This window comes from Furipterus horrens, unplaced genomic scaffold (genome assembly GCF_987537825.1).
Source record: "Furipterus horrens unplaced genomic scaffold, mFurHor1.1.pri manual_scaffold_2, whole genome shotgun sequence".
NCBI lineage: Eukaryota > Metazoa > Chordata > Mammalia > Chiroptera > Furipteridae > Furipterus > Furipterus horrens.
In genome coordinates, this window is record NW_028327172.1 from 144,850,496 (window position 1) to 144,871,335 (window position 20,840).

The following is a 20,840-nucleotide window of genomic DNA, read 5'->3' on the forward strand; positions in this document are numbered from 1 at the left end:
ATTCAGTGTAATCTACTATATCATTTTTTTGAAAAACTGAGAAAAATTCTCAAATATTATATCTGGGCTTCTCCTGAAATGTACTGGTTACCAGTTAAATTTGTGAAGTTTTTATGATTCTCCTATCTCCTACACTGGACACTGTCACTTCTCATTTTTATTTTGTTTGGATTTCTCACTTTTACAAAAACTTTTTTCATTGTTATGTTGACATAACAATATTACTATATTGGTTTCAGGTTTACACATAGTGATCAGACACTGGACTTACTATGTAACTGGACTTACCACTTCTAATTTGCTATCTAAGATGATCCAGGGACACCATTAAAAAGAGTAAATTGTTTTGTATATAATTATTTACATCAAGTAGTAAACAATCCAGTGACATTTGTAAAAGTAAAGCAGAATGTTTGAAATTCATTGCATCTCAGTGAAGAAATTCTACTATTCCCTGTAATGAAGTCAACATAAAGGAAAGCTCCCTGTTATTTAAAACTAGGCCTTCTCTGTCCTTTTTTGAGTGGTAAAATATACACAACAAATTTACCATATTAAGCATGTTTAAGTTTACAATTCAGTGGCATTAAGTACATTCACAGTGTTAAGCAACCATCACCATTATCCATCTCTAGATTATTTTCATCATCCCATACTTAAACTCTGTACCCATTATACAATAACTGCTTATTCTTTCATACCTCCAGCTCCTGGTAACCACTAGTCTCTATGAATTTGCATGTTCTGGTTATATTATATAAATGAAATCATACAATATTTGTCATTTTGTGTCTGGCATAATGTTTTCAAAGGTCATCTATGTTGTAGCATGTATCGGAATTGCATTCTTTTGTAAGGCTAATTATATTCCATTGAATGTATATAGTAGTCCCTCTCTATATCGCGGTTCACTTATAGCAGCCTCACTGTATCACAGGATTTTTAAAAATATTATATTTAATTATTTATCATGGATTTTCCTCTATATAGCGAATTTTGCGGTACTGTATATGTATGTTGTTAAAATTACGTAGGTTTAAGAGTGTAGAATATGTTTAAGAACATAAGTAGTGTTTATAAAAGTGTGGAAAAGGTTAATAAGAGAGTGGGAATGGTTTATAAGTGTGTGGGAAGGGTTTATAAAGCCTTAAAATATATATAAATACTAAAATAAATGTAAGGTTCCTACTTCGTGGATTTTCACCTAACACAGGGGGGTGGCCTAGAACATAATACCCATGGTAAGTGAGGGAATACTGTATACCACATTCTGCTTATTCATTTATCTGCTGATGGACACTTCAGTTGTGTTCACATTTTGGTTATTGAAAATAACACTGCTATGGACACTGCATTCAGTCTTTTAAACATCAAGCTAGTGAAGGCCAACTTTCTTTCACAGCAAAGTATCATCACATACCACAGTAAAGAGTTTTCGCTGTAATGGTTGATATGATGTCACTTCCTTCAAAGTCCAAGAACAAGCCATGTTTGGTCTCTGTCCCATTCCACTGCAGGGTGCATCAAGAAGAATTCGGTCAAAAGATTCTGGTAAGAATGGAGGCTCTCCTATAAACAGAATTATAAACATATTTGTATCTGACCTGCTGGTTTACAATAAAAAACTGCTGAGACAGAAGCAATTCTCAGGAATATAAAATCATAGTCTGGAACAGAGAAAAATAATTCTTGTCTTCAATCAAGTACCTGGTGAAACTAATTCTGACTTATATTTAATACAAGGTGGGACCAAAAAAAAATCTGAAAATATCTTCTGGAGGGTGGGCCTCTTGTAGTACAGGCTTCCCTCACTGGGTGAATGTTCTAGGAACCCAGTACCAACTGGTGTTGTTGTGAGAGGCTGAGTTCAGCCTTAGTAAATTTTTTTTGAAGACTCTTTCAATGTGTTTGCCCATTTCATGATGGGTGATTTATGAGCACACCTGCCCACACTGCACTGTGTGCTCAACAGTTGTTTTTTTTTTACCTAAAAAAGGCATGACCCCATGCTCCACCCGCCTTATCCACCCAGAGGAACTTTTTTATTTTCCCAGATAGACCAAGTCCTCAAAGGGAAACATTTTGCCAGTGTGGAAGAGGTAAAACAAAAAACAGTACAAGCACTAAAAGGAATCAAAATCAATGAGTTCAAAAACTATTTTTGAGTAGTGGGAAAAAAAGTCCCAATAGGTGTATCACATTAAATGGAGAGTACTTTGAAGGTGACTGAAGTTTAAACACAAATTTTTACAAATAAATTCCGTTTTGGAGGGTGTCCCCCTTATTTAGATCTGACGTTATAAAAAGGTTAGAAATGGGATTATTAAATTGAGGGTTATTCTGTTGATACAGTATAAACCAAGGCCTAATCAAACAAGACCTTGTATTCTCAATGTCAGAAGCCACAATTCATGAGAATGATGAATTCAAGTTATTCTGAAAGGCAGTACTTTCTCTGGTAATCCCTACTGCAGATAGCCCCAGAAAAAAGAGCACCAATTAGGTTCTAGTCAAACATACTAATTCTGTGGTTTCCCACTCTCCTCACTTCTGGGCCATCTGCAAGGCTATGCTCTACAGTGAGTTAATAGGCCCCTGGATCCAATCTTCCACAGGTTTCCCTTTGCATTCACTTAAGTAATTTCTCCACTCCAACTTCTGATACCTTTATTGTAACTGGAGAAAGTTATAATACCAAGCAATCTGCTCATGTATTTATGCTAGCTAACTGCTAGAAAGATACTGCTGCTAACTGCTTTTTTACAAAGCTACTTGATTTCCCACAGTACCCACAGCACCGTTCTGAATCTCACACCAACATAACCTGCTTTTCTCTGATTGCAAAACTGTCAGACACAAGTTCTATTGATTTGACTCATCTCCATCTATAACCATCCTTGCTTTTTTACCTACTGTCTCCGGAAATATCTTTTCAAAGTAAACAATTATTTTTAAGGTTTTATATATATATATATATATACTGATAAACATCCTCTAGAAAGACTATACCAATTTGCACTTCCATTATCATGAGTGTATTTGTCTTCCCAAAATCCTCATCAAAGTTGACAATTATTTTATTGGCCATTTGTATTTTTTCTTTATATGGTCACATTCTTTGTTTCTGCCTTTTTCAACTGAGATTGTTGTATTTTCCTTATTAATAAGAAGAACTCTTTGTATATTAAGGACATTAATCTCTCCTCTATTATATATTTTCCAAATGTTTCCCTCAAAATGTCAGTTGCCTAAGTTTTGAAATATCTTTACATATCTAATCATTGAATATTAAATACATCTTTTTCTTGTTCAGTTTTACCTTTGCTTTCATGCTTTAAAATCTTATTCATTTGTGTAATCAGATAAATGTTCATCTTTATCTGCTTCTAGCTTTTTTCAATTAATTGTTTACAAAATTACTTTTGTGTACATCCTTCCCCCCACCATCCAAAATAATCTGTCTCAGACCTGTTTATTAACTAATTTATACTTTCTTCCAGGTTTGGAATGCTTCTTTTATCATATACCAAATTCCTGTATGGATTGAGACCCATTTCAAGGGCTTTTGTTTTGCCCCAAATATGCTAGTTATTAATCTACGTTTTCTGAGCTCCAAATGCACCCATCTGTGCCCTGCTGTACCAGGCTGAGGTGGGGACTCTGAACAGTTCTCCCTTGCTTCCTGGCTTCCTTTCAAGATTCACAGGAAGGAGACAGATGAGTGATAGGGGGTGAGGAGATGAGAGACAAGAGGCGTACAGCAGGGGCTTTCTCTCCTGTTCCCTTGCTGCTCCTGCCTAAAGCATCCCAATGTCTAACTTCTACATTAAATATCAGTCTGAAGTGGAGAGAGAACTCTCCCTCAGAGGGCTATGTCCCAGCTGCAGGACATTGCTTTGAGTCCCAAGGAACAAGCAGCAGCTGGGTAGCACCCACTTTCTTAAGAGTTTTGAATTTCACCTCCATGGAGCCTCTTCTCTAAGTGTTTTCATTCTAATAAGTAAATCTCTTCCTTTTGTTTCTCCTGCTACAGGGGAGAAGCTGATTTCTGCAGTCATTACCTCTAGGCTCCCTAAGTGATCTCCTTCTGCTTTTTCAAATCTCCAACATTTACTTAGCTGTTTCCTTATACTGTTTTTTGTACTAAATTGTCTCTCTTTAGTATAAATTTATACTAGATTCTACTGAAATACCTTGTATAGTTTTATGTTGAATCCTGTGGCAAGATGAATTCCCCTAAAACACAGTTCTCAACAAGTTATTCATTCCTCTGATATACTAAAACCAAAAATTATTAATAGTTTCACAGCTACCTAACCCTATGAAATAAACTTCTTAAATTAACAAATAAAGACTATTAAAAATCTGGCCTTGTCTGCTTCTCCAGCTGCATTCTCTGTACTTACCCACATTCACCAATGTTAAAAACAAAGCAAAACAGAACATTGCTTTGTTACCCAAAGAGGCATGAACATTCCTATTTGCATGTCTCTGCTTATTCTCTTTACCTGAGATGTCTCCTGCACTCATTTCCATCTGTCAAAATGCCACCTACCCTTTTCAAGGCCCAACAAATGCCACCTCCTCCCCTAAACTCTTTTTCTATTGTCCCTATGAGAAATAAGTACTGTCTCTGGCTCCCCATAGTATTTTATATCTTTTAGATGTATAGTCTTAGAATATAGGCAATAGTGTTCATGTCTTATTCCCCCACTCCCCCACCCAAGCACTGAAAAATCCTTAAAAGCCAGGAAATCTGCAAGCCCACAAGATACTTTTGTGTGAACTACAATTAAGGTATCTCTACCTCTGGAATAATACAGTCCTTCCTGCACATGATGAAGAGAGCACGGGCTAGATTTCAGCCCCACCCCCATCCCCTGGCCCTCTGCCCAGTGCTCCTGCACAGGGCACACCATACATCATGGCCTCGATGAGGGTAGCAGCAATGTCTAGTCACTGAACTCACTGTTCCTAAAAAGTACAATTTTCAGAGGAGGTACTGGATGACTATACAGAAATTAAACTAAGAAATGCATAAATATATTTTAAACCTGTCTTTGATCACACCCAAAATCACCAAAGTGTTCCCCAAATGTACCTGGTCCAAGAGTAATTTCTCTTCTTCAAAACTTGAAAGGCATGGGACACATTTGTCAGGCTTATATAATATGTAGTGCAAGAGTTAGGGCGAGCTGGTAGTGCATGCGTTCTTGACTTCATGTAGGAAATATTTCACAACATGAGTCCAGGTGACTAGGAAGTACACTTATCTATTTATTTATTCTGTTTTTTTTTTTATTAATTTTTATTTTTTGTTTTGTTTTTCCTTTTTGTTCTGGAAGTACAGTTATTAAAGCTGGGGCAGTGAAACAAGGAAGGGCCTAGCATAGAAGAAGCAATGAAAGAGCCCAGGCTGGGCTGGCATGGCTCATGAGAAGACAAAGAAAAGGAGGCCTTGGGGACAGGTGCAGGCGATTAGCCCGGGACAAGCTGACACTGCCCAGTGCCTTAGAGTTTAGGAGACTCGTGCCTGTCAGGGAAGAAATGGGGGAATGTGAGAGGGGAAGGAATGGCCGGGCTGCTCCCCAGAGGGAGAGTGTGTGCTGGGTCCTTAGTCCTGAGGCTTTCGCTCTCTCTCTTGCAGGCAGGAGTCTTAAGGGAGGTCTCAGGGGAGGGTTTTAGCAACATAGTCATCAGTTCTCTTAGGGTTGTGGCCCTTATTGATTGGTCAGCACCAGGGCAGGAGCTTACCAATCATTGCAGTTGGTCCTGCAGTCCCCACCTGGTTCTGCTGCTTTTCTGGGCCTGAAGCTGAAATACAACTGAGGCCTAGATGTTACGTCTAGGGAGGTGACCTTCTGTATCTGGCTGTAAATTGCTTGGCCAGTTTGTTCAGCTGTCTCAGTTTCCCTATTCCACTTGCTAAAACATTTTCCTAGATTCTTACTAACCTGTCTCAGGAGTGGCCACATTTTTGTTTAGTCAAACCATTTCCTCATAATATATGATCTTGGAATTACCTTTAGAGATTTCTAACGCTGCATCATTTTGGGACAGTCTGTAATTCAGGAGTAATTTTATGTTTTTAAAAAAATGAGACTGAGACAACTTTTGGAATGAGGGCATGAGGAGTTCCACAACCTTCTCTCCAGTGAAACAACCATAACTGGTGAAAATTACAAAAGACAAAACCACCATTTAAAGTATCTGGAAATGTCCAGCATATACACCAAATGAAAGTAACATTTATTGAAGAAAATAAACATCTTGGTAAGCATAGTGACAATCTATGGCATTTGAGTCACAAGCCATTCTTTCCTTTGTTCCAACTGCCTCTCTCCTACCGGAGGCTCAGAATGAAAAGTCCACTTCATGTGGGAACAGCAAAGAACACAGGGCTCCCTCTCCCCCTGAGCTCCCAGTCAAGGGGACCCCACCCTGAAGGGCAGGTCTGCCAGCATGTCTCATCTTCCCTCCCCCTTAGGTCGCATAGGGCAGAGGCAGCGAAAACTCTGGGGCGGCCTTCCTCCACCCACCCCCCTTCACTGGTGGGCAGCTGCACCTCAGGCACACAGGCTGAGAACAGTAAACCCCATCTGCCCTCAACCCAACTTACTGGTGGCGAAGAAGTTTCACATTCGGGAAGCAAGCTGAGAACAGCAGAGAATGTCCTCCCAACCCAGCACTTGCCGCTCACTCATCGGGTGTCACTCCAAGAGAAACAGGTCACTATCCTGGCATCATTTCTAGAACAATGGCCCCCAAGGTTTTGCCAAAGGGGATAGGTAGCAAGTAAAAACAGAGCACAGGTGCTCTCCCCAAGTTAACTGCCTTTATTTTGGCCAGGATCTTGGGAAGTTTAAGCCTAAGGGCGCCCTTGAAAATGATGGAGATTGGGGTGGTATGCAATTATGAGGAGGCTGGCAGCTCCAGAACAATAAGCAAAACCACAGACCGGCCAGAAGTTTAACAGAACTAAGTAATGAGAGAGCTAAGAAGAGCCCCCCTGGGGTGAGAACAAACCTCAAAGACTGGCCTCAAAGATTACCTATGCAAAGGCCTCAAATTTGTTGGGTCCAGACGCTGAAGCAATTCATGCCCCACAGCACTATTGAAAACAACAGCATAACCAACATGAAATTAGTGGAGGCAGATAGCATCTTGTGATACCAACTGAAGCAGACAGTTTATTTAACACAAAGACCAAGGAAAGAGATAATAAAGAGAGCCCTCATAAAAACAGTCATCCCAGGATTACTGTGTACATGCCTATGAAATATAATTTACTAAAACAACAGTCCAGCCATCACAGTAAACAGATAAGCAAACAACAGCTACAAGCCTGGGGAGGAGTGATTTGTACCTAGAGTTGTTACAACTCATTACTCAAAATGTTCAGTTTTCAACAACAACAAATTATGAGCTATAAAAAGAAACATGAAAGTGTAACCCAACACAACAGAAACTATCTCTTAGAGGGTGTAGATTGCAGACTTAGCAAAGACCCTAAAACATCCAATAAAATACACTCAAAAAATAAAAAGAAACTATGCTTCAGGAAGTAAAAGAACATACAGCAACAATGCCTCACCAAATAAAATATATCAATAAATACAAATTACAAAAAACACACAAGCAAAATAGACACATATTCAAAGATAGAGAGCAGGTTAACAGTTCTTGGGGGTGGGGGTTGGAGGGGTGGAGGTGGAAGAAGGTATAGGAGAAATAAATGGTAATGGAAAGAATACAGAAAATAAAACAAATGGAAATTCTGGTAATTAGACAAATGAAAATGTACTAGACGGACTCAATCATAGAGTTAAACTGAGAGAAAAAAAAGAATTAGTATACTTCAAGATAGAACAGAGATTATATAAATTGAAGATCAGAGACAAAAGAAGAAGAATAAACACCGTCTCCAAGAAGTGTGTGACACCATTAAGCACACGAATATATACATAATAAGCCCTGGTCAGGTGGCTCAGTAGGTTGGAGCATCATCTCATACACCAAAAGGTTGTGGGTTCAATCTCCAGTAAGGGCACACATGAGAGGCAACTGATTTATGTTTCTCTCTCACATGGATGGTTTCTATCTCTCTCCCTTCCTCTCTCTCTAAAATCAATAAAAATATCCTCAGGTGAGGGTTAAAAATAGAAGCTCTAATAATAGTATATATAGAGGTACATAATAAGAGCGACAGAAGAAGAAAGAGCAAAAGTAAAAAAATATTTGAAAAAATTATGCAAGAAGCTCAACAAACTTTAGGTAGGTAGCACAAATGCAAAAAGATCAGCTATCAGACACATCATAATAAAAATTTTGAAAGCCAAATGCAAAGAAAAATATCTTTAAAGCTGCAAGAGAAAAATGACTCTCATGGAGTGGCTGCTTTTTAAAAGTCTGGTAGCTCTGGCTGGTGTGGCTCAGTGGAATGAGCACTGGCCTGTGAACTGAAAGGTCGCTGGTTGGATTCCCAGTCAGGGCACATGCCTGGGTTGCAGGCCAGATCCCCAGTTGGGGGCGACGCAACCAATTGATGTATCTCTTGCATATTGATGCTTCCTCTCCCTTTCTCCCTCCCTTCCCCTCTCTCTGAAAGTAAATAAATAAAACCTTTCAAAAATAAAAATAAAAATCTGGCAGCTCTGCAAAAGGTTAAACAGAGTTACTACATGATCTGGCAATTTATATACTCAACAGAAATGAGACATATGTCCACACAAAAACTTACACACAAATGTCCACAGCAACATTATTCATAAGAGCCAAAAAGGGGGAAAATCCAAATGTCCATCAACTGAGGAATAGATAAATAAAATGTAACATTACCCTTATACTGCAATATTATTCAAACATAAAAAGGAATGAAGTACTCATACATGCTATAACATGAATAAACCTTAATGTTTTTCTTATTATAAATCATATCACATTCCTGCTTCCAGGTCCTGCCCTTAAAAAGACTGGCAGTGAAGTCTCCTAGTCCCTCTTCCTTCCCCTTCAAAAGAACTGGAAAAGCTGTCTTGAACCCAGAAATGAAAATGCTAGCACTGGACATCTACTTCTACCTGTTAGGTGAAACAAAAATAAACAAAAACAAACAAACAAAACACACTTCTATCTTTTCTAAACCACTGTGTTCTGGATCTCTCTGGCACCGTCCCTCGGCCTATACTCTCAAATAAATCTCCAGTGAACCTCTGGCTAACTGTCTGGGGTTGACAATCAACTGACTGTGAAATTCTGTTCTCAGGTAATTAGGAAATTCAGTCAGACCTGTTGTTACAGAGGACAAATAACAGCCTAGACACTGTTCCTCAAAACAAGCCTTATTTTTAGGAAGCATTCCATGTGGTTCATTTGTTTGTTTGCTTTTTAAATCTCATCTGGCTTACTATATTAGGCAGATGTTGCAAAATAATTTCTCACTTTTTATGAGTTTCAAAATGTTGATTTTCACATCATTACTGATACATTTTCTATCAAATCGATTGGGTCTACTGTCTGACAGTCATATGCTTAACACACCAAATCAAACTACCAGAGAATATCTGTTATTAAACAGTGTTGATGAAAAAAATAGCTAAAGGTGATGATCTATGACTGTTATTTAGCACACAAAGTGATATGAATGAGTGAAAAATCAATGATTGTATATACCAATTTAGTTTATAGCACTAAAGACTGACCTCTAAAATCACTATTCCTATATACCGATTTTTCTTACCCTAATTCCAACCTACTATGCTTGTGAATATGATCACGTAAGTCATAGATACATAAAAATTGGTGACCTAACAACAATTTTAGTGAAGTGATAGTAATGGATTATATTGAACTATCTATTGTCTACTAGTCATTTTTATGAATGACAGCTAATATACAGGCAAACTACAGGGTTAGAAGGAGTATTTTTCCTAATGGTATTAAAGAGAAAAACCATAACCCAGTCCAAAAATGGCATTACTTGGTTGGTGCTAGAAGTCCATGATACCAAACCTGGATTTAACACCCAATTTAATTACCATTTCAACTCTCCCATAAATACCTTTCTGGTCAAGCACCAGTAAGGTAATGTGTCACTGTGGGCCCTCTACAGCCTCCATAGAAAGAAAAAGCAACCTACAGGATAAAATCCATCCCCTTCTCTTTCCAGAAAGAGAAAGAAAAGGTGTCCTGGCCTAAAAATAATCCCTTTTTTCTTGTATTAATATCTCTCTGGCCCCACCCTTTTCCTATAAAAACCTTCCACTTTGTACAGCTACTGGGAGCAGCTTTCAGTTGCTAGATGGTATGTTGCCCGATTCATGAACTGGCTTAATAAAGACAACTAGATCTTCAAATTTACTCCTTGAATTTTGTTAACTATGGCAATCTAGATGATCTGTAAAGGCATGGAAAATCTAAGACCACATCCTCAGCTTTTAAAAAGTCATTAGTTCATCAAAATATGCAAGTTTCTCCAGTATTTCATGAAATCAAATCTAAACAAAGAGACAAGAGATAGAGAAATAGAGACAGAGTGAGTTAATAAATGTAACAGCTTTTCCTCCCTTCCCAGCTCCACAGTCCCATTCCTCAAGAAAAATGAATACCAAATAGATCAGGAATCATAATACTGAAAGGCTCAGAAGCTTTCTGAGATGTGAAATGGTATTAAAGCAAGTATGTCAAGTATAAAGAGTTTGACCAAGTCTTGGAGGTTTGACTTCTATTATTAAAAACTTGATGTTCATGGATAAGATGAAAAGCCAAAAAATATATCTATTACAGCAAAATATCTTAGATTCATGGCAAAGTTTCAAGGCCCTCTGGATAGTTTGGGTCTAGAATAGTGAGAGCAAACCTACTTGTCTATAAAAGCCTTAAAAGGATAAAATTTAACTCACCTTCTGTGTCCTCAGCCATGTCAAGTTTAAGCGCCTTTGTTCCATCAAAGCAAAAAGCCCGAATAGATTTCAGCCCTAATAATAAAGCATTCTGTTTTATTTTTTTTACTTTGTGGGATATTTTATCCAGTGCTATTACTTCTCCCTAAACAAGCAAACAAGAACACATTAAGTGTAAATACAAAGCAATTATGAAAATTATTAAAACTAAGAAAACCATGAAAAATAATGGCCTTCGTTTTCCTCCTACGCCTAGTTTTAAAGCTGAATTAATTAACCAAATGTATATGGAATTTATATTAAATACTTATTAAGTCTTTCCTATTTTAAAAACAAACACCTTCTTGCCAGATAATTTTCTTATAATGCACAGCTACTTTTAATCAACAAAAGTCAAAACCAAAAATAGCATTTGCAATCTTCTAAAGAAACTTAAGAACATCCATTGGAGTTCAACATTAAAAATCACCAACTTGATGTGCCCTGCTCACCTATGGAAGAACATGAACTAATGTCCTGGGACACCTGCCTTCTAGTGCTTTAAGATACAGATAAATATTACTTACAAAACCAATCCTCAATCTCAATATTTTCAAAGACATACACATATAATTCATGTGAATTCTGACAACAAAAGACAGAAAAATATTAAGTGTATATCATAGCAAAATGTTCTAGATGTATAAACCATAGTTCAAAAATAATTTTAAATGGTTATACTTTAGTTAAGTCAAAGTCAATAAAAATAAGAGGTCATTTTATGAATGTATTGCAATATTTATATGGTATTTTAAAACATACTATGAAATGATATTGCAGAGATGGTGAAATTAACCCTTCAATGTATTTTATTGCTTTTGTTCCCTTTCTATACACTGTCCTTGCATGACATATGCATCAATCGCATAGTCTACAATATCAGGAATTTAGTGATAATGTTCCTAAATGTGACAACAGGTTTAATGGTAGACATAGCTGCAATTACTACTTTGACAAACAGAAAAACCATTTCAAGTGAACTGAAATGAAAAAGTAGGCAAAACAACCAGAATAAATTTCAAATGTACTGCAGTGAAGGAGTAACTCTACTGACTGAAAGCTACTTTTACAAAAGTAAAGACAGGAAGATAAACTTACACAAAATTTAACTATCAAAATAAATCAACAAATCAAAAGCAGCAACACAATCTAAAGTCATTCAGGCTCAAATATGTCTATTATGGTTTATTTCCATATTGCTGGCACATTGGGAGAGATTGCCTAACTTCAGTTCAATTAATTCCCCACATACCCTCATCCTTTGCCATTTACCTTGCAATACCCTGCCATTCTGACTCAGGCTCAACTATGTGATTTGTGTTGGCCAAAGGGATGAGAGTAAATGTGATGCAAGGTGAGAAATGAAAAGAACTTGCTCTTCTTGGCCCTCAGCCAAGGCCAACCCTTAATGTTTTCCCTCAGCTCAGCCAGCCTCCTGTTCCTAGCAGGAGGCATAAAAAAATACACAGACCAGAGAGGCAGGGCGCCCTAGTGGCCTCAGCTGGAGTCACTTTAGATAAGGCAACACCAACCAAAACCAAGTGAATGAGTCCACCCAAGATCCTCGGAACCGCTAGCAAACTGTGGATCAGGTGTACGAACAAGTCTAGCAGGACCAGCTGAATCCCAGACTCTGGGGCTGAATACAAGTTTAGTTGTATGCCGCAAAGGCTTTGTGGTCATTTTTACATGGCAGTATAAAACCAACATAACAACAGATACAACAACAATATCCAGGCTCTATTTGGAAAGACTTCTTACAAGAGAAAATAAAATTTCTATGAATAAACACCTCTAAGCAAACATCAAATATGACACTATAAATTAAGGGGACAACAAATATCTTTCTTAGTTACTTAAGGTTACTCACTGAGGTTAACCATGTGCTGCTGCAAAAGAGTATACGTGTGTGCATATGTGGTGCACATACTAGCGGGGACCCCCCAAAACAGAAGAAGGCTAAAACTGCTAAGGTTGTGCTGAGGCTGGAATACATTGAACCCACCTGTAGAGCTAAGAAAATGCTGGCTATTAAGAAATGCAAGCATTTTGAACTAGGAGGAAGTAAGAAGAGAAAGGGCCAAGCGTTCCAGTTCTAAGCTGCATATTTTGTTTTACTGCGTGATAAGAAAACCTTGAGGATATGTTCACTTCAAAAATATGTATATACTGTCAAATCATTTTAGTGGCAGAATTTATTTCAATACTTTCAAACGTGGTATAATTAGCAACATGGAATAATCTCTTAAATGTTTCATTTAAACTAAATTTTATGACAAAAGAACTTATAAATGTATTAGCAAATTTGGGACTCAAGATCTTGGGATATTCTTCACAAGTGATAATTGTTTACTGAACTTAATATGTGATGAGTGACATCACTGAATAGTCTTCCCTTTGGCTGAATCTGAAATACGTCAGATTATGAATGTCTGCATAATGTATCATAAATCACATGTAGTACCACGTTAATCCCTGAAATATGTAATACAGTGACAGTTTTGTTGTGAACACAGTCTCACCTGATCATGCATTAGTGCTGCAATGTGTGTTGTTTTGCCTCCAGGTGCTGCACACAAATCTAGAACCTTCTCTCCAGGTTGAGGATCCAGAACATGAGTTACTACAGCAGATGGTAAATTCTATAAAGAAAAAAAAATCAATTATAAATTACTCGAAATCAATTTAAATTTCAGAATCAGAGAACATAAAGAAATCTTTGGGGGTAATCTAGTACTGCATTGTCTGTCAAAAGAACAATTTTTGTAACAAATTTTGTAACTGGTCTCAGGAAATTCTCAATTTCCTAGAGTATCCCATAATCCCATAGGACATTCACATGCACATACACACTCATGCACACGCACAATGCATTTCTCCAATCAATCCAGCAATAAAGGCATATTGGCCTTTCTTTTTTGTTACATTTTCTCCATTGCCATTTATCCCTCTAATATCCCCTTCCACCTTTACTGACCCCCCTCCTTTTTCAATTCAGTGGTTCTCAATACTTTGGAGGCAAAGGATCCTTAAAAATACGAGAAAGCTCTGGATCTTTTCCCCAGAAAATGTATAAAAACTTGGAATTTCAGGTGCACCATCATCTAATTCTCATTTTAATATCCCCGTTTTATGCTGCTAATGCCACTGAAAGGCACATTTGGGTTCCTATCTTCCCCCCACTGCCACATTTTGGTAGGAGAAAAATAAAATGTAAAAAAATCCTTCATATTTCTGATAGACATCTAGAAATATATGAGATTATACAACCCAAATATACCTCTATCTATAGCAATAAGTTATATTAAAATCACTATTAGTATTAATTACATATGGACTGTTACTACAGGATAACAGTCTTAAATAAGATAGAATAATATAACAAAATAATTATATCACTTTAAAAATTGGCAAGAAAAAATGTAAAGACTAACAAGCATAGGGTTATTTAAAGTTTAAAGATTTCAATTCATTCTTATACCAAAACATTCACATCCAAACATTTATATCTCAAGAACTGTGAGAGAGTTACAATACTCTCAAGTGAATCCAAGAGCACCAGTCCAAAACAAAATCAATGGTGAGAAAGGAGACACAAACAAGCAAATTGCTGCCCCCCACCCCGCCCCACCCCATGGATACAGGAAGCATTAAAATCAGCAAACAACTGAGGTACCTAAAAAGCAGTCCCTCAACACTGAACACTAAGAACGACTTCACCTGTTACAGATAGTTTCTCTCAAGAGTGTGGGCTATTCCAAAAAACTTTTTAAATTGAACTCTAATATGGAAACACTAAAACAAGTATGTTGCTAATAGAAATTCTTTATCTAGAGACTGGTTATGCTTAACTCGTAAGAGAGATACAATTTCGTAAGAGAGATACAATTAATATATTGGTCAAAGACGACAGAAATTTTTACTGAAATAAGTAACATGTTAAAAACCTTCTCATCGTGCAATAAGTAAAAATTATCCAATAGTCCAAGTAAAGAAGCTTCACTAAGTATATAAATAATGACAGTTCTTTTAACCAATTTAGCCTATTACCTTTCTTTGCAGTATTTCTCAATCCTGGCTACACAAGAGAATCAGCTTGTAAGTTTTTTTTCAATGTTCAGAAACAAAAAAAATCATAAATTTCATATGGGACCACAGAAGTCTTCAAATAGCCAAAGCAATATTTAGAAAGAACAAAGCTGGAGGCATCATGCTCTCAGATTTCAAACTCTATTACAAAGTTTCAGTGGTTAAAACCATGTTACTAGCATAAAAACAGGCACAGATCAATGAAACAGAATAGAGCCAAGAAATAAATTCACACATATATGGTCAATTATGTATGACAAAGAAGCCAAGAATACACAATAGGGAAAGGACAGTCTTTTCAATAAGTGGTGTTGAGAATATTGAACAGCCACATGCAGAGAATGAAACTGGACTACTGTCTGATACCATATACAAAACTCAATTCAAAATGGATCAAAGACTTGAATGCAAAACCTTAAACCATAAAAATCCTAGAAGAAAACAAATGCTTCAAATCTGAAGGCTCCATTAATTTGCGTAACACCATTCAAGAACCCTAACAGATCTGATCTTCATTATCTTCTTCTTATATTGGGAGTAATAATAATAATAACAATAGTGACAATAATGCCACTTAACCAGATTGTAACAAATCAGTTAGTGTACACACAAGTAGTTAATAAACCAAACAAGGCAAAACAAATTAGTTGTTACAGCACCACAATAACTACCTGACAAAAATGTTAGTGGTTAAATCTTACTCAAAGTTACAAATAAACACATATATGTATAGCAAATGCATGTATTATTTACAGATTGATATTTTGAGATGGAAAGCAAAAATTATAATAAGCTTTATATTAAAGCACCCTTGGGCAAAAAGGCAGTCAATCAGTTGAGGAAAAAAAGAATGCTTACAAAGTTTTTTCTTACTGCTTAACCAAAGGTAGATCAGAAAATTTATATCTAGACCACAAAAAAAGTATGCTAATAGAAGTACAAAAAGCACCCTTAGATTTCAAATAATTCACTGTGGTATGTTTCAATATCACTAAACATTTTACAATCACTTACCTGTAAAAATAAGTAGCTGGGCAGAACATTATCAAATGAAGGGCTGAGATATAATGGTTCTGTCATTCTTATGCCTATACCTCTGAAACGTAGGAAATCTAGTGTTAATCTGTATGAATTACATTGTGGATACAAACTCCATTTCTAAGAACACAACATGTTCAGCACCAAAATACTTAGAATATTCCAATGAATTGTTTCTGAATGTTTACCTACAATAGAAGGCCATCAGGAGAACTAAAAGGATAAAGTTACATAAATTCTTCATTTGGGCATAAATAAGTAGAACAAAAAGCAAAGAACATCTGATACCCACCCCTTGACAGTCTCCTTTGCACCCTACCTACTGGCACACGCATTTCCAACTATACAATATTTAACTTAACATTACAAATAATTTAAACCAGTTATTGCTCAGGTATGGGATTACATGTTTCTTTTGAAACTCCTTTTGTAATGTATATCTCCATATAATAGTACAAAGTACAAGATCTCCTAGGATAAATAGTCTATAAGTTAATCTGCCTCTATGAGACTATGAATGACTCAACTCAGCTGGAATTCAAGAAACAAAGGCGGCAAATTTTCTAGGTGAATACCAGTAGAATTGGTTCTAAAATTTTTAAAGAATATAAAGAAGAAACAGGGTGTACATGTAGCATTTCTTTGTTATGGAAGCATGCTTTATCTCAGATAGGCAGAGAAAGAAATCATAACAGCATAACTGACACTAGACTTAAAAATTGAGTTTAAAAATCAACAGTTTTTTTTAAAGGCTGCTTTCTACTCCCACCAACAAAGAAAACATTACTCCAAAAAGTCTGTTGGCAGTTACTAGAACTATCCCAACAAACAAGGTAAAGGGCAGAAGAGTGTACTACTTACAATGAACTATAGAAGGCAGTGAAAATATCAATCTTCTATTAGAGAGCCAAAGATAAACACAGAAGATCTATGCTTTATCTTCATATTCACAAAGTCTTCTAAGGAGAATAAAATCAATCCCTGTGCTTGGCCATTTGGAAAGTACTGCTAACTAGAGCTAGGGAATCCAATAACCTCTTTCTTCAGAAGAATTAATTTCAACTACACCCAAATTGTTAAAACATGAAAAACTATTCTAGGAATCAGAGGTGTGGTCCAGTCCTATGTGGGAGAAGAAGAAACTTCCTTCTGTCCTCCTAGATTCTAATGGCTAGTCTAATAATTAAATCTACATGAGACAGATTAGATTAACAAGAGAAAATAAGCAAATTTAATTACATATGTATGTACGGGAAACCCACACACAAGAGAGTCAGAGACTCCACACACATGAGAGGTGCAGACACAGAAAGGGAAAGTTAGACATTCAAGGTCTGTCCAGGAAAAGTCCAGCCATTGCTAATAGACTGAGAAAGGTTAGTGTGACGCTGATGAAACCTGGCAGCCAAAGGGTGCGGACTGGAAAGTGCATGCATGAACAATGACTAGCCAATGGGGGCGGTAGACACTGTTGAGTGAGCATGTGTACTGTGTGGCCATCGCATTCAAAATGACTGAGTAGAGCAACAAATCCAATTTTGCGTTAAGCTTGAACATTCCTCCATGGAAACTATTCAACTATTGGGATGATTCATAAGGCCGTAGCTATGGGCAACTGGTGATTGGCAGCTTCATCACGACAACACACCCACTCGTGCATCGCCTCTCGTGCAGTATTTTTGTGAAATATAAAATCGCCCAGGTGACTCAGCCCCCATACAGCCTATATTTGGCACACTGTGACTTTTCTGGCTTTTCCTAAAACTAAAATTACCTTTGAAAGGGAAGAGATTTCAGATCATCTATGAGATTCAGGAAAATACAATGGGGCAGCTCTACTTTGACAGGAACTGAGGTGTCATTGTCTTATGTACAATGTTTCTTGTATCTTGTATCTTCTTCGATAAATGTCTCTAGTTTTCATAGTACGTGGCTGGATACTTTCTAGACAGACCTTGTATATGACATTCTGAGCTAAGGATGAGGTCAGGCAGCTTGTGCCTTCAGAGGGGAGGAATGTCATTCACAGAATATTCACAGGACAATAAGAAGAGCACAGATTCACTAATTAGATGTTTGTCTTGTCCTATAGATAGGTCATAAGAAGTTATTTCTGGTGATGACTCTTCTTATGGATAAGGCCCTAATTTAAGTTCTTTAAGGGAGAAATAAGTTTCTCGTGAGCCTGAGGATATCAACCACCTTTAGCTCAAAATTATTCACATGCCAAAGTGGCACATCCTGGGGAGGCCTGTTCTGAACCCCTTCACCTACATGAAGAGATTCACAGCTTTCAGCATGTCTACAACAGCTGCCAACTTCAGACAGATGGAGTTGTCCAGAGAACTCCTAAAAACAGGTTGAAAATACTAAGCAAAATAATTAACTGAATTGTCCACAAATTTAACTTATTCAGAGCCAGTAGCAACCAGAGATTATTTGAAACTAAATATATTTTAATTTGGTCTGAGTAAATCCAAACATTAATTTTTGACCACAGGTATTCATGTGAGCATTGGCTTTCTGGAAAAAATTTATTTTTGATTAAAATTGTTTTCTTTTATTATTTATTTTATTGTTTATATTAAACTCATAGGGTTTTTCTTTCACAAAATGATAACATTTAAAAAATCTGGAGAGGGCCCTGGCCAGAGAGCTCAGTTGATTAGAGCATTGTCTTGATAAACCAAAGCTGTGGGTTTGATTCCCAGTCAGAGCACATACGAGAAACAACCAAGGAATGCATCAATAAGGGGAACAACAATTGAGCATCGGCCTGTGAGCCAAGTGTCGCTGGTTCGATTCCCAGTCAGGGCACATGACTCGGTTGCATGTCAGGTCCCCAGTTGAGGGCGCAAGTGAGAGGCAACCACACAGTGATGTTTCTCTCCCTCTCTCCTTTCCCCTCTCTCTAAAAGTAAATAAACAAAACAACCAACGAACACATTAATTTAAAAAAATAAGTGGAACAACAAATCGATCTCTTTTTCTCTCCCTTCTCTCTCTCTAAAATCAATTTTTTAAAAAATTTCTTTTAAAAAAGAAAAAAGATCTGGATAGGTTTATAATTAATTCTTTATCAGGATAAGTACTGTTCTCCAAAAATGAAAAAATTTCAAATGAATAAAACTCAAAAAGTAAAATTATTTGAATTATAGCATGACTAGCTGCTTACTTAAAACTCTTTAATCTGAGCATTCATTCTGTTACCTAACAGCACTTTTTTTCTAAAAAACATGGAAATACGGGTTAAATTTTCCAGTTCAATTTATACCAAAAAAATTCTTCATATAATGCTATTAGAAATACTATTTTTTACATTTTTTAAAAATTTTCCTTGAAACAAAACAATGCTTATTTCCCCCCGAACAACGCTTAATACCATACCTCAGTTCAGGTAGCCCACTGAATATTTCCTTGCGGCTTAATTCAGAAATCCCATTTCCAAGAAATACTTTTGTTCCATCGAATTCTTTGGCTCCTTTCTTACATTTGCCTTTAATATCAGAGTATACAGAAACAACATCTCCAGCTTTCATAACTAGAGAAAGAAGAAAATCATAATATAATAAGTTACACTTCGATAGAACAGTTACACTTCTTTAAGCGAGACTGGAGAACTCTAGTGACATCAATACTGGGCATGAAGGAGCCTAAACTGGCTCATCATCTCAATATAATCCCTAATAGAAAAAATACTTTTACTTTTAAATTTCCCTAACAATAAATCTAACTGAAGATTTTTTTCTAGGTAAACAAGGAAATGAAATAATTTTCAAAATATCCTACCTCAGTGGAAGTCTTAGGTTTCTTCTAATTTAAATGATTTTCTCCAAACCTAACATTTCCTAAAAGGCTTGATACAAATCTTGATATTTTGGCTCCTTCCTCAAATTTCTAAGTTTCCTTCAAAAGGATTCTTTAAAACATACACTCAAATTCTGAAAGGAATATTTATAAGTCCCCTAACCCTACTGGTACTTCTTCACAGTTTTCCTGTTACTCCAATTAAGGCAGATTTTAACAATAAGCACATATTCATTTATATGCCTATATGTACTTAGAATGGTTTATGTGGCTGAGTAAATCTAGTTTTGCAGTCATTTCACTAAAATATTTTCAGTAAAAAATGTCCACTAATATTAACAATGGGAAATTGTGTTCCAGTTCTAAAAAATGGTTTAAGACCTAACCTACTATAAATTTGTCTAGCCCATAACCTTATAATAGTAGTGAGCAGCCTACCAGCTCTATAGCTAGAATTGTTCAAATCACACAGATCAAGAGTCAATGAACTTGCTGTTGTAAAGGACAAGTAACTATTTCAGGCTTTGTGGGCCACATCAAGCCTCTGACAGATGCTTCTTTGTATTATTTTTTACAACACTTTATACTTACATTTTGAAGCCGACACAATCCCTGGAACATAGACATGGGCCCCTCTCAATACCGCATTGCCACACTGGGCTCCAACAATGGCTTCACACTGCTGTTTTTTAATATCCTTCCTGGGGTTTAAAACAGGAGAAATGTAACACACTAATATACACCCAACATGTACCAACCTTTGCAATGTTTCAACTTACATCCTAAATAGCCTCTTTAGTCCTGATTGCCCCAAAATGATGCCATTAATGAATAAGAAAGAGAAAGCTGAAAATAGAACACATACTGAGAAAATAGTTTTTTAAAAAAGAAGATAGGCGTTTGAGAAAAAAAAAAAAAGAGGTCCATCTGATAGAAGGCAATAAAGTGGCACCAAAAATTGCTTTACCA

The 20,840-nt window shown here is 36.6% G+C and overlaps 1 protein-coding gene across 1 annotated transcript in view; it reads right to left on the minus strand.

The window, feature by feature from the left end:
- Window positions 1-20,840, minus strand: part of NSUN6 (NOP2/Sun RNA methyltransferase 6) — a 43,112-nt gene that overhangs the window by 11,340 nt on the left and 10,932 nt on the right. Inside the window, exons 4-9 of the mRNA XM_090266574.1 lie at window positions 20,463-20,572; window positions 19,452-19,605; window positions 16,041-16,122; window positions 13,460-13,579; window positions 10,899-11,043; window positions 1,421-1,569 (exon numbers count right to left, since the gene is read on the minus strand). Of these exons, the coding sequence (XP_090122700.1) occupies window positions 1,421-1,569; window positions 10,899-11,043; window positions 13,460-13,579; window positions 16,041-16,122; window positions 19,452-19,605; window positions 20,463-20,572 (760 nt within the window). The remainder of the gene's footprint in view (window positions 1-1,420; window positions 1,570-10,898; window positions 11,044-13,459; window positions 13,580-16,040; window positions 16,123-19,451; window positions 19,606-20,462; window positions 20,573-20,840) is intronic.